The 13,788-nt window shown below is 30.2% G+C and overlaps 1 protein-coding gene across 5 annotated transcripts in view; it reads left to right on the top strand.

Annotated features, from left to right (window-relative positions):
• Window positions 1-13,015, top strand: part of Sec31 (COPII coat complex component secretory 31) — a 66,758-nt gene extending 53,743 nt beyond the window's left edge. For all 5 annotated transcript variants that reach the window (XM_076512223.1, XM_076512219.1, XM_076512220.1 and 2 more), the window contains 8 exons: window positions 459-660; window positions 1,159-1,351; window positions 1,929-2,008; window positions 5,370-5,488; window positions 6,598-6,762; window positions 8,845-8,976; window positions 11,063-11,134; window positions 12,081-13,015. In XM_076512223.1, coding sequence (XP_076368338.1) covers window positions 459-660; window positions 1,159-1,351; window positions 1,929-2,008; window positions 5,370-5,488; window positions 6,598-6,762; window positions 8,845-8,976; window positions 11,063-11,134; window positions 12,081-12,269 — 1,152 coding nt within the window. In that variant the 3' untranslated portion in view covers window positions 12,270-13,015. The remainder of the gene's footprint in view (window positions 1-458; window positions 661-1,158; window positions 1,352-1,928; window positions 2,009-5,369; window positions 5,489-6,597; window positions 6,763-8,844; window positions 8,977-11,062; window positions 11,135-12,080) is intronic.
• The last annotated feature ends 773 nt before the right edge of the window (window positions 13,016-13,788 follow it).

Here is a 13,788-nt window from a genome sequence, read left to right as displayed (position 1 = left end):
TAGGCCTGTATTCCCCCTTGTTAGACACAACAGATAGCCTGATATGACCTTCCTATAAAAAAGTGCACAGGCCTGTGTTATCAACATAACAGCATGATCAATTATCTCTGGAGTAATACTGAAACACTTAAAGAACAGTTATTTTAAAATCATAAATCTTGTAATTTCCAAGTTGAATCATGGTAAATCAAAGAGTGGTGTGCTAAATTAACATGAGTGTAGTTGTATATTTCAATCGTGATATAAACAAATCAGTAATATCTTAATAGTGCTTTTTCCATTGTAACTCTTAACATATAATGTGTGAAATTTAAAAGTTAAGTGTTATTTTTTCATTTCATCCATTTTTAACAGTTAAACATTGGTGCCCAAAGTTATAGTCACCTGTTTAGTGTTTTATTGAATGACTTTGAGCTGAAGCTGATGCTACCTTTTGCTTTACCTACATTTTTCTTCAGGCAACACCATATTCCACACAGTTTCCTTCTGTATCATCATATGGCTATCCTCCTTCCACCATGACTCAGTATCAAGCACCAGCTCCATCAAGTCCTCTTGGTCCTCCTATGTCACCAGTAGCACCACCCATGCAACAGTCTAGTCAACCAGCAGCAGCTCCTCCACCACCACCACCACTGTCTTCCAACCAGAGCTCTTTAAGTAAGTGCTGTGTTGGTGGAGGTTGGGTGTCTTAAAGTTATTAAAATGTAGTGTGGTATGTTTCTAATACAAAAATATTTTGGCTTGTTTGTTGGGGTGATTTTTTTTTTTGTACATTTTGTAATATCAAAGAAAAGGTTTAAATTTGGGGGTTTTACATCCTATAAATCTGAGAAAAGTTTATTTCTACTTTAAGGTTATATCTAAATATTAAGGGTAACTGCCTTTACAGAATTTGCAGCAAAAAAGGTAGTAGGAGTTGAAATGTTGGGAGTTCAAGCACTCAGTTCTTAACCTTTTAACTGATTCTCCATAGTTGGTGGCTAGTTTGACATCTCCATTTGGAACTTGTCTGATAGATGGGATATACCCAAAATGTTTGGGAACTATGGCCACAGACATCTTCTATTTAGAGTTAATAATGATAAGGTTTTTTTTAATTTTGATATTTTTTTACTTGTATACACATGCACACATTTTCATGTACGTTTTTCTTAGATCAACCTCATCACATATCACAAAGATATCCTCGTCACCTTCATGATCCAAGTGTGTATCAAGACCCACAGTATCATTCAAACTTCTACTCATCAGTTCAGTATGAATACTCTCAGAACCAGGTCCCTTATTCTCAGACAGGATATTTTCAACCCCAGTCTGTACAACAGAGTTACTACAACCCTGGACAAAGGTAATTTTCATAAAGTTAATTTCATGTTTTCCTTTGCAAATTATATTTGTATTAATGTTGTAGGTTATTTCATGGTCATAATTTGTCTTTTATACAATTTTGACTTACATTATTAAAAAAAAACTTATTTTGATATGCTAAATCTATTCATAACAATTTTTATTGGGCATTGTCAAAGGGAAAGAATATTGGTGGTCAACATGTTCTTCAAATGATACTTAAACAATATTAATAAAATAAAAATTAACAAGGTAATAATAATAATTATTATTATATAATTATATTAAATAATAAAAAGAATTTAATTTTAAGAATACTGAGTTAAAATGTTGTGGTAATATTTAAATTTATTTATATAAAAATTATACAGATTATTTTCAATCATAATGAACTGGAATTTTTTGTATGCTTAAAGTAGTTTGTTATTAGTTATCCATTGTGTTGGCTGTATTAACAGTTGGAAATACTTTTTCCATGTTTGGATATTAAGTAAAAGTTATTAGAGTTCAACTTACCTGGTGCTTGTATATTTATTTGGATTTAATTCTTTTCTATTTTTTTTTTTTCAAACACTTAGTTATGGAGCTCCAGGTTCTACTTATACCATAGCTAACACACCAGCTTCAGTTTATCAAACAGCAAATTATGGCACATCAGGTTTGTTTACCAAAAGACATTGTAGCTGTTATATGTGTTAAAATTTGATAGCCTGTAAAAATAGTTTTAGAATATTAGATGAGAAATGTTAATAATTTAGATCCTTCAAATTCAAATTTAAAAAACACACATTCTAAAATATCAACAAATTACATGATTTTCTGTGGCTTATCAGTTTTTTAAATGGGTGACCAAAATTTGTCATAATAGTGGATCTGGTCTAAATAAATTAGTTTCTTTTTTTTTCAAGCCTGCAAGTAGGTATTATTTACCAACAACTTAATACTTAATGACTAAATAATCTGAATAAAAAAACTGGAAAGTATCGTCTGTATAATACTCATTTTGTACAATAGTCTCAAATTAAACAGAATGTAGAATATTAAAATTGAAGTCCGCATGTTTGGTTCAAAATTGATAACAAGCTTAGTGTTGTGTTCCATTTTTAAATGTAGTGAATAGCTATTGAAATAAATGCAGCTATTAAACTGAGACATGCGAAATCTTTTATTCTGTCTTGCAGTTATTCTGAATTAGATATTGTTTAGTTTTCAAATGTGATCTGAGGAGAACTGAAATTCTTAAATGTTAAGTTGTACACATTGAAAAAACACAGTTTGTTATTCATAGATAGTTTGTTTGTTTTGGTAGTTAATGAATAAAAATAACACTGTTCACTGTTACATGCAAAACTTTAGTCTAATTATCTGTTTCTAAACATTATCTTGCAGTATATTTAAGATTGTTTTTTTTATTGTTTATGCCAAACAGTGTATTAGAGTTGGGCAAGTAGCGAAATATCCTAATTGATTAAATGTTGGTCTCATTAATTGATTCCATTCAATTTTGGTACCCATGGTTGGCAGAGCAGAGATTTTTTGGTCCTAACAGATTTGTAATGTCTGCTAAAGATTTACAAAATTTTCTGAAGATGTGCATAATAATTAAGGAAAGGTCAAAACTTGTGTAAGTTTTCATGCAGATGTATTAAAGAAATAAAACTTGTTTCATAACAAAATAAATATTCAAAAACTGAAACTGCCTTTAGTCTCAAAATACAGTGCAGTAAAAATAAGTTTGGTGTATAAAGATAAACTAGTGCAAGTTGATGACGAATCAGTGAGACTTCGAAACATGTAGAGCATACATAAGACTGTTCTCAGTCTCAGTATATATTCTTGTACAGTAAAATTATTAAGTAAAACAATTTTTAATATTTTGAGATGGGACAATCACACTTAAGCATTTATTGTGAACTATCAAATGTTGGCTGTATTTTTTTTTTTTTTTGAAGCATGTGCATACACAATAAATTTAGAATTATAGTAACATTAGTATACAACTACACAGATACAGTCCAATGGATTAGCTCTGCAGAGGATAAAGCTGAACAAACTTTAATTGATGGAAAAGAGTAATGATTAATAATAATAAATATTTTAATTACTGTTGACTGGAATAATCAAATTTTAATTTTAATTAGTTTATTTTCCTGACATTAATCAATTTGATCACAATTTTCATTAATTTATTAGCTTGTGTCACTAATCAATGTAATTGATGCCCATAGATAATCAGTTATTTTGACTGAATTAATTGCCCATCTTTAGTGTATGTACTGTATCCATGTCTTATATTCTGTAATTTATGATATTAGTTTGTGTATAAATTTTTGAGACCTGGTTGTGTTGTGACAAAGTGGGAAATAAGTTAAGCTTTTTAAAAGGCAGTACAAATCTCAAAGTTTGATTATACATATATAGAAGTAAAAGAGTCATGACATTTTAAATTTTATTATAAGATGTCTAAAACAATCCCACCCAGAATCTTTTATACAAAGATGTATTTATCCAAGATTGATCCTTGTTACGAGCTGCTTGTATTAAATAATAAAAAAGAAGTTTGATTTTATCAGCTTATAATTTTTGCACAAAAGTTTCATAATGCCTGACCATAGCTAAACAAATCAGGCTTTTTTTCTTTAAGATCAGTTGTTGTCTTTACAGACACATAATTATTATGTTGCTGAAGAGATCGCTTGATGTATAGTTGTGTGAAAAACTGGCAGTGATTTCTGTGTGATTTATAAGGTGTGTATCAGAAAATTCTGAAGCTATTCCAGATTCCTCCTGAATGACTTATGTCAACTTTTAATCACTTTTTAAAATTAAATTATTTTTTCCTTTACGTCACTTCCATTAACAGTATTGGTTAGAAATTGTGTCTAGTTTCAGTATTTTAAATTTTGTATTATTGTACTTTTATTATTGAGACTATTTTTCATTGTTAACTTAGTATATTTAAGGACTAACCTAAATATCCAAAGTTTGTCAAACATGGTGAGATGCTGAGTATACCTGGCTTATGAAACAGTACAACCTGATTTTAATTAGTAAGAAGATAAAGTATATTTACTCAGCTAATACTTGTTACTGGGTGAATTGCATTTTAAAAAGTTTAGTGGGTAGCTGATACTTGTTAATGGGTGAATTGCATTTTAAAAAGTTTAGTGGGTAGCTGATACTTGTTACTGGGTGAATTGCATTTTAAAAAGTTTAGTGGGTAGCTTTGTCGTATTGGAAATTAATATTAACTATTTTTTTTTCAACTGGAAGAAAATAAAGCAAAATAAAGATCAACAAGCACAGATCACTACAAAACTAAACTTAAAGTTGTATATGTTTCAGTCTATGGTGAGGCTTTTTTGTTCCCACATGAGTGTAAATATATATATATATCCATTGAAATTTGTTTGGCTTTTTTATGTCTTCAGAGAGGTAAATATAGTTATGTATAAAGATTTCTTTAAAGAATTTGAGAAAAATGTTCCATGTGAAAAAGAAAACAATTTATTCTGTGATCACTGAAGTTGTAGAGTATGTTAAGAAAGTACATAACTGACCACATGATGATGATGTAATTTTAAAGTTTTTGAATATTGAATAGAGGGTTAAAAAGGGGACACAGTATGGAAACAAAGTGATAGATAACAGTTATTGGGAAAATGAATTTGGAGCAAATTTTACAAAGGTTTTTTTTTTCAAGACAGTGCATGTAATATAATTTAGGCTTATATTAGGGATTTCACACTTTTTAACTTTTGAAAATGAACTAATTTTATTCATTCCAGGCAACACTGGGATATAGGTCTCTTGTTAAGTTTACTTCTGTAAGCAATAACATAGCTTAAGAATTGATATGGCTAAGTTTTTTCTGGTTGTGACACACTAATGAAATTAAATATTTCCATATGATAGTTATCTAAGTTTTTCATGGTGTATATTAGTTTAGGTTTATATTTTATGGATGGAATAAAATGACAGAGTCCATGAGAGTTCTTATATCTGATAATCTTTTGTAGCCACTATGCCTCATTCCAGTCCTGCAAATCCAATGGTGCTGACACATTCGTCTGGGGGGAGTTATGAAATGTCAAAACCTGGGTGGAATGATCCCCCATTGTTAAAACACACTGTAAAGGTACAGGTCTTTTATTTAATCATTCATTGTACACAAACTGTAGTTTTATCAGGGCTTAAATAAGCAAGGTGTTTTATAAACACATACAACTGTCACTTATTAAAACATTTTAAAAGATATATTAAGCAACATTTGATCTAAGTGTCCATCAATATATAATAGACCTTTAAGGATGTAACCAGTGACTGTTTAAAAGCTTTGAAGGTCTTGTTAATATTTTTTCAAAATGTGTAAGTATTTTACTAAAAGTTTCTATAATGCTAAAACTGTGTGTGTGTCTCAGTGGGAAGGGTGCTAACTTTAAATATACCCAATTTATATCAAACTTCAGTATATCAGCAGTATAAGCTTTTAAACTGGTAGGATTTGTCATAAATTATTTTAGTTCATGGTACGTCTTAGCCTGAGTCAGTACATAGAAATTAATGGTGTTTTTAAAAGTAACTTTCTATACTAGTATAGCTCTACAATAATATATTATTGAACATGTAACTGATTTTATATAAAATTACGATTCAAGAACTTTCAAAATTACTTTCTCAGGTGAAATAATGAATTGCACTTGCAAGAATTTCATTGCGTTGTGGATTCAAGTAAATCAAAATCATTTGTATTTATTATCAAGAGTTAATAAAATCTTTGACCTGATGTGAAATGGTTGAGTAGCATGTGAAACAATTATATGCATTTATTGTAAATTTTTAGAAGTGATAACTGAAACTTTGTTTGAACATCAGCCATGCGTCTTTGGTTGCAACTTAAATGCTATATGCCTTACTTCCTTCTTGGTTACTGTATCCTGATGGAATATGTCATAGTTTAAGCCATATCAGAGTTAGTTAAGTTTGTTTGTCTTTTTAAATTCCCTTTATGAATTGAGTTGCTAGAATAAAAATATTACTGAACCACTTTAAGAAAACAAGACTTAAATTGTGAATTTTTATTTTAAAAACATTTTGTTTTGATTTTATTCTTTGCTTCTCCCATGACAAATGCACTTATAAAAAGATTTAGCTGAGTGTTATTGGTCTTTTTAAGGTTATGCATGGTGTAAAAGTGTTTTTAACAATAATTAAACAGTAACTTGTGTATATCTGTTTACATTATAGCAACAACCATCAAATTTTGAGGCTTCTCCCATCACTGCACCTATCATTGGAGGGCAGACATTAGAACCTCTTCAGCCTCCGATGGTTTCGGGAGGAGGTAACTACATGGTACCATCTTACCCACCTGTACCAGACTCAAACCCTCAACAACTCTATAATCCTCAGGTGAGACATAGAGCTGTTTATAATAGTCCAAACCTTTTCTTTTTAACAGTTATTCAAAAATGTGCAGTATTTTTGTTATACTTCCTAGATTAGATGTGTGAAATATTTAAAATAAATAGTTCAGTCTTTGTTTTATTATGTCTTAGATGAGATACCTTGGTTGGTTGGAATAGTTATTTTTTTTATATTGTTTCTTTTAAATGAAGTGCCTGTGTTATTTAAACTAGCTCAGTCTGTGTATGTATTTTTTTAGGTGGGTTATGTGGATTGTTAGAATAATTCAGTCTTTATATATTGTTTGTGAGATTGGTTTGTTCAGAACACTTTAGTCTTTGTTTCTTACATCCCTGCATCCTTTATGTAGTGTTTTTCTGGTTTGTTTAGTTTTTAGCTTGTAGTATTCAATAGGTAACATTGATGTGATATCTAGATTTTTTTTAGTTATTCAAAGTAGTTTATTTTTGTATTTTCTGCTATTAAGATGATTTAATTTTCATATATTGTTTTCTTCTGATAGAATAAAAATACATTTTACTTTTTTTTTATAATAAACAACTGTTAGCCTAATGGCAGACATAACTGAAGATCATTTTACATATAAAGCATTGATCACTTTATTAAAAAGTTTGGAACATTGTAATATAAGGAAAATATATTGTCCATATAAAAAGTCAGAACAAATTTTATACATTTTAAATATTGATGAAATAAACAATTTTGTGACTACTAATAACTTTTGATACAAATTTTAACACCTATCATATGGGAAATTGCAATTTGTTTTTCAACCTGAAACATTGGGTAATCTGATTTTTGATATGATTTTTAGATAAAGTAAAACTTTGTCATTCTGTTGTGAAGCACATAATGGAGCTAATAACAATCATTCTATGGGTAGAATAGTTTTTTATTGTACATCAAGTATATTTTTCTTTTAACTTGTTACTGGATTTGACTTCTTTGGTTTCTCTGCTGTTTTGCAGTTTTTTTTTCTATATTAAGCAATAATTGACCTGCATCATTAGGTAAGAATGAATATTTTCTTTAGTACTGACAGTTAGGTACATACAGAATTTTCAAGTTTAAATTTCTATCTGAAAAGTTTTTCTTGAACATCTGATATCATAGACACTTTTATAATTTATTCAGTTTTTTGGTGATCAATAAATACTTCCATCACCATCTTCATGTATGGTCATAATGTACAACTTTATCATTGATATTTGCAATATTGTCGTTTTACCTTGGTTGTGGTTGTTTTCATCTACTCTTTGTACTTGCCAGTGCATGTTTGCCTCTTTCCCCCAGTTTGTTGACACAGATTATCAGATGTTAATTCATAAGAATCACACACAATAAATGCTGAGCATTTTGAACATTAAGTTTTTTACATTTGCATCATCCATTTTGAACTAAATTGCAATTTCTGTAAGAGTTGTCAAAGCAGTTGCCATCGATTTGGAGTGACCAGTATTCCACTGAAGCTAAAATAGGCTAAATTATAGTTGTTTTAGCAAATGAAATTGTTCTAAAAAGGGAAAAAAAAACAACAAAAAAAACCATATCTGCATTTGATAATTATTTTCTAATCAACATGAGTTTACACAGTTTGCAGATACAAATGGGAATATTAGTATTTTTGTAACAACACCTTGTGGTGTTCATTCTAATTTGTAAAATTGTATTGGCACTTTTTATTTTGAAGTTGTATTTTGTGTTTAATGAATATTTTACTGTAATATATTGCAGTTAATCATAACTAAATTCGAGGTTTATGAAATAAACTACGTTATAAAAATATCATTCTTCCTGATTTTTTTCTTTCTTATGTAAAACATTTCAAATTAAACCTCTAGTTCTTCAGTGCTATCTAATCAGAACAACTGGAATTTACAGCCAGCTTTTATGAATGAGGGTACACAACTGATATAAGAAATGTATTTTGGTCTTTATAAGTAACAACATAAGAACAGTATTTCATCAGTTGTATTCATTAGTGAATTGATATTTAGTTCTGAACACTAAAGATAGCTTGCTTTGATGAAAAGCTAATAATATAAAACATTTTGGCCAAACTCCCAGACACAACCTGCACCACAGAAAACAATTCCTGAGCCTCCAAAAGAGAAAGGTCCCATTCCTCCAGAGCATCAAGTGTTGCAAGATATATTTGAAGACTTAAGAAACCAATGCCAGCAAGTGGCTACTAACCCTGTAAGTGTGAAGTTTTTAGAGTATTAAAACCTTTTTATGTAAATATATACATATGATTTTTTGAAAAAAACTTTAAAACTTGGTGCTTCTATTAGTGTGTGTGTGTGTGTGTGTGTATGTGATCTACATTATTCTCAACACTGTTTATAATGTTACTTTTAATAAATCTTTGTGCAATGATGAAACACGAGTGCTACAAAAATTGTCCACAAATTTTAAAGAAGTGTTAGAAACATGTTAATGTCATGTATTATCCAAACTACATACAGTAAGTCTTCATGATGATGAGAATCCTACTGAAATAAAAATGTATTCTCAAGCAAACTGGTGTGAGTATTAAAACTTTGTTAACCTGATAATGACCCAAGAAGTTCATAACATTGTTCTGTACTTTATTTTAGTTAGTTTTAATACCTATACAGTAAGACTGATTCTGATCTGTATGCTTTGTTTCTAAGGAAAAGTTAGTACTATATTGATATTGGTTATACAAAGTCAGTGTGCTTTTTTGTCTAAGCATGGTTTACAGCCCCTTTTAACTCTCTAAACCTGTACTTGTTTTTGTCCTTTTCACTTTTCTTAATTTTAACATAATTTTAAATTAGTTTCTAGTTAAAGAAACAAATGTTATCTGGTGAGTAAATTGAGATTTTTGGCCCCATTCTGGTAGTGTCTACTTGGGTTTAAGGAGTTATTTTTAAAGAAAATGTTGAAGGATGTTTCATTATCTTTAATGTAATAATTTTCTTTCATGTCATGAGTTTTTAAATAGAATTAAGATTTCATTTTAATCTGTATTGTTCAAGGCACAAGTGTCTTTCCCAGAAACCATCAGTTAGTAGATAATCTGTAGGTAGAACATTTAGCTCAAGAAAATAACAGTTAAAGGTTTTGATAACACAATGGTTTTAATTTTATTTTAAATGCTTTAAAACCTTCTTTTAACTTTAATTTTCCCATGATATAATTATAACGTTTTTTGTAAAGATATTTTAATGTTTTAAAGTGAAACATGAATGTGTTATTGAAGTCAACATGAAAATCAGTGAGGTTCTAAACTTTTCCAGTTTTCTTGTTTAACTGCTGTTGGCAGTTTATTCAGAGAAAATGTATTTTCAGGTAAATGTTTATTTGAAGTGCTGCTTGTCACATTTCATTGTAATTTTTCAAGGGATGTACTTACGTACAGGTTCACTGCTGTGGTGTTTGGGATGTACTTACGTACAGGTTCACTGCTGTGGTGTTTGGGATGTACTTACGTACAGGTTCACTGCTGTGGTGTTTGGGATGTACTTACGTACAGGTTCACTGCTGTGGTGTTTGGGATGTACTACATTACAGGTTCACTGCTGTCGTGTTTGGGATGTACTTACATTACAGGTTCACTGCTGTCGTGTTTGGGATGTACTTACGTACAGGTTCACTGCTGTCGTGTTTGGGATGTACTTACGTACAGGTTCACTGCTGTCGTGTTTGGGATGTACTTGCGTACAGGTTCACTGCTGTCGTGTTTGGGATGTACTTGCGTACAGGTTCACTGCTGTCGTGTTTGGGATGTACTTACGTACAGGTTCACTGCTGTCGTGTTTGGGATGTACTTGCGTACAGGTTCACTGCTGTCGTGTTTGGGATGTACTTGCATTACAGGTTCACTGCTGTCGTGTTTGGGATGTACTTGCATTACAGGTTCACTGCTGTCGTGTTTGGGATGATACAGGTTCACTGCTGTCGTGTTTGGGATGTACTGCATTACAGGTTCACTGCTGTCGTGTTTGGGATGTACTTGTACAGGTTCACTGCTGTCGTGTTTGGGATGTACTTGCGTACAGGTTCACTGCTGTCGTGTTTGGGATGTACTTGCTACAGGTTCACTGCTGTCGTGTTTGGGATGTACTTACGTACAGGTTCACTGCTGTCGTGTTTGGGATGTACTTGCGTACAGGTTCACTGCTGTCGTGTTTGGGATGTACTTATGTACAGGTTCACTGCTGTCGTGTTTGCATACATTATAATTTGAAAAATCTGTCTGGAAACTCCTTTTTTTAAAATTATGAGTAGAGATTTATGAGTGAAATTGTTTTTACAGCAAACAAGGAGAAAGCTTGATGATGTTGCGAGGAAATTGGAAAATCTTTATGATATGCTACGACAAAATGCTGTAAGTATCTACAAAACCAATTTCACCAGTTGATATTTTTGAGCTTGGATGAGGTGTTTTTCAAACTTTGCTACTGTACAATAAATTTTATATGGTCCGTACAAAGAAAGGCAGTATTCAATAAAATTGAAAATAATGTAGAGTATTAGATGAAAGCAAAAGTTTAATATTTGATCAGTTATAAAAAACTGTTAGTGTATGTAACTTGTGAACAGGACTATGTATTAAACAAAATTCATTGTTCTACTTCAGTGATATTAAACATGATAAGCTAGAAGTGCTGTCTTGATGCATAAAGCACATTTTTATTGGTTCATCCCATTCTGTTGTATTGTATTTAATGATGAGATACTTTGTGCTCTTAACATAAACTAGAAATTGTGGTATATTTCATGAAAATATTGTATGTATAAGACATCTTTATGCAAACAAATATAAAGAATAGACAGGTGGAAAACAAGTTTTTACTCATTGGATCCGTAATGGATTATTAGGTCTAAATGCTTGTAAATATAAACAGCTTGACTTTGTCAAAGTAGTACTTTTACTGTAAAATATTAGAGATCAGGTTGTAATATTGACCTGAGTGACTTAAATCAAACTTATTAGTTTCATATATTTTTTGAAGAAATAAAATCTTTAAATAAACTTTGAGTAATAATGATAATGTTATATTTTAGAATAATGAATGTTTACTCATGATAGAATTAACAGTGTGCTTTTACATTATTTTATAGTAGTATTTTGCTCATTTTAGTTTTCAGTTTGAATTTGTTGTTTTTCAAAGTAAAGTTTTTTTGATGCAAGAAATTTTCAAAATTACTTTCTCTTAGTGGGAAAAACCTATAACGTTTTTAAAAAAGGTTTACTTGTAACACATTTACTTTTTATTTTCACTTGAGTTCACAAGCACTAGCCTTAAAAAAAACATTTTATTTTATTGTAGTTGTCAAGTGGAACTATATTAGGGCTGCACCAGATTGTACAGGTTATACAACAAGGTGACTATCAGACTGCTCTAGGAGTCCATAGCCAACTTGTGTCTAGCACTAATTTCTCTGAAACAAGTTGTTTTCTACCTGGACTAAAAGTTCTACTTCAAGTAGCCCAGCAATTAAGTGTTTATCTACAGTGAAATCAGAGAATTTTATAATCTTACAGTAATTAACTTTTAACGTGCTTTATGCTACAAGAATTTATAGATTGCTATGGATGTTACTTCCTCATCTTTGGAGCAATGGTACTATTCTTCAGGTGGTTAAAATATTTAACTTTTGTTTTTTATCCAACACAAGAAATGCTCATTAAAATATGAATATCTGTGGTCAGAAGTGTGAATAGTTATAATTTTAAAGTATTTGACACTGAACCATTATTTCTAAAAGATCTTTAAAATTTATTTAGTTTTTTCACTAGTAGTTTCAGAGTTTTATGTAGGATATTTGAGAAAAAATATTACAGCAGTTATATGGTGAGAGGAACTATTAATTTTATACTTTCTTTATTATATGACATAAATTTCAATGAATACCTTTTTTTTTTTAGTTTAGTTTCAGTTGCTACAATGTGAATAAAAACTATTCTACTTGATATTCAAGTATTATAGCAAAATTATAAGAACTGTAATGAGGTGTGGTGTGGGTAATGACATATGCTTCCAGTGTGGGCAACAGATGTGTGGTATCATTTTTTTTTTTATCACGATTACATCAACCATCTTTAGCTAGTTTAGTAGAGTAATTGTAACCAAAATATATGGAGTATAACAATAAAAACATGAAAGAAAAACATCAGTCTAAAGTTTTAAGTATACAAGTGTTTTAAGTTGAATTTCAGTGTACTAAAATATTGACAAGAAAATAAACTGGAAGTCTGAGTTTATGGATTTTTTGTTGCGTGTTTTGTACATGTAAACTGAGAATAGTTACAAAAGTTAACACAGGTTCTAAGAAGTTTTCTTATCTATATTGGTTTCTAGGAAATCCCATAATTTAATAATGAAAGAATATGGGTTCAAAATAAAAGGATTAAATTTTTTTTTTCAATTATTTTAGTACAAAAACATACATTTTTGTGTTTATAATAACTGTCTTTTCATGGGCTTAGCATCTGGCTAACTGCAGTTAGAAAGTCTAATTTTACAGTCTCTTAGTTTTTTATGAATTGACCTTTGTTTTCTGGGTGTTGAGAAGCTAAAAATTAATTCCAGTTTTTTCATGATTAAATAAAAGAGAATCCTCAGTAGTTCGATCTGTAGTTAAATCTCAAATTGGAAAAGAGATAGAGATATGAACTGAGAAGTTTGCACTTGAAGAAAAACTTGGAGCCATCCTACGAGCTGCTATCCCATGGTTAAAAACCACACAGTGAAATGCACCAATAATGTAATTTTAATGATCAACTGAAACAGGTTAGAGGTAGCAATTCAATAATAGATAAATAACTTGTAGATTAGATATTATCAAGGAAAATTAAAGTTCTGTGCATAAGCTGTTGAACTTCAATATGGAATAGATTGAATAAGGATTACTATTTTGTAATGGAACATTGATATATTTCTTCTATATTGATTGCATCCTAAATAAACAATTATTTGTTAAGAAAGTTTCCATAATGTTTACTGACTGGCTTTGTCATAAATTGTGAAAAGAAAT

Source organism: Tachypleus tridentatus, chromosome 7 (assembly GCF_004210375.1).
Source record: "Tachypleus tridentatus isolate NWPU-2018 chromosome 7, ASM421037v1, whole genome shotgun sequence".
NCBI lineage: Eukaryota > Metazoa > Arthropoda > Merostomata > Xiphosura > Limulidae > Tachypleus > Tachypleus tridentatus.
Note: the sequence above shows the minus strand (reverse complement) of the source record. Positions and strands in the feature narration are given on the sequence as shown.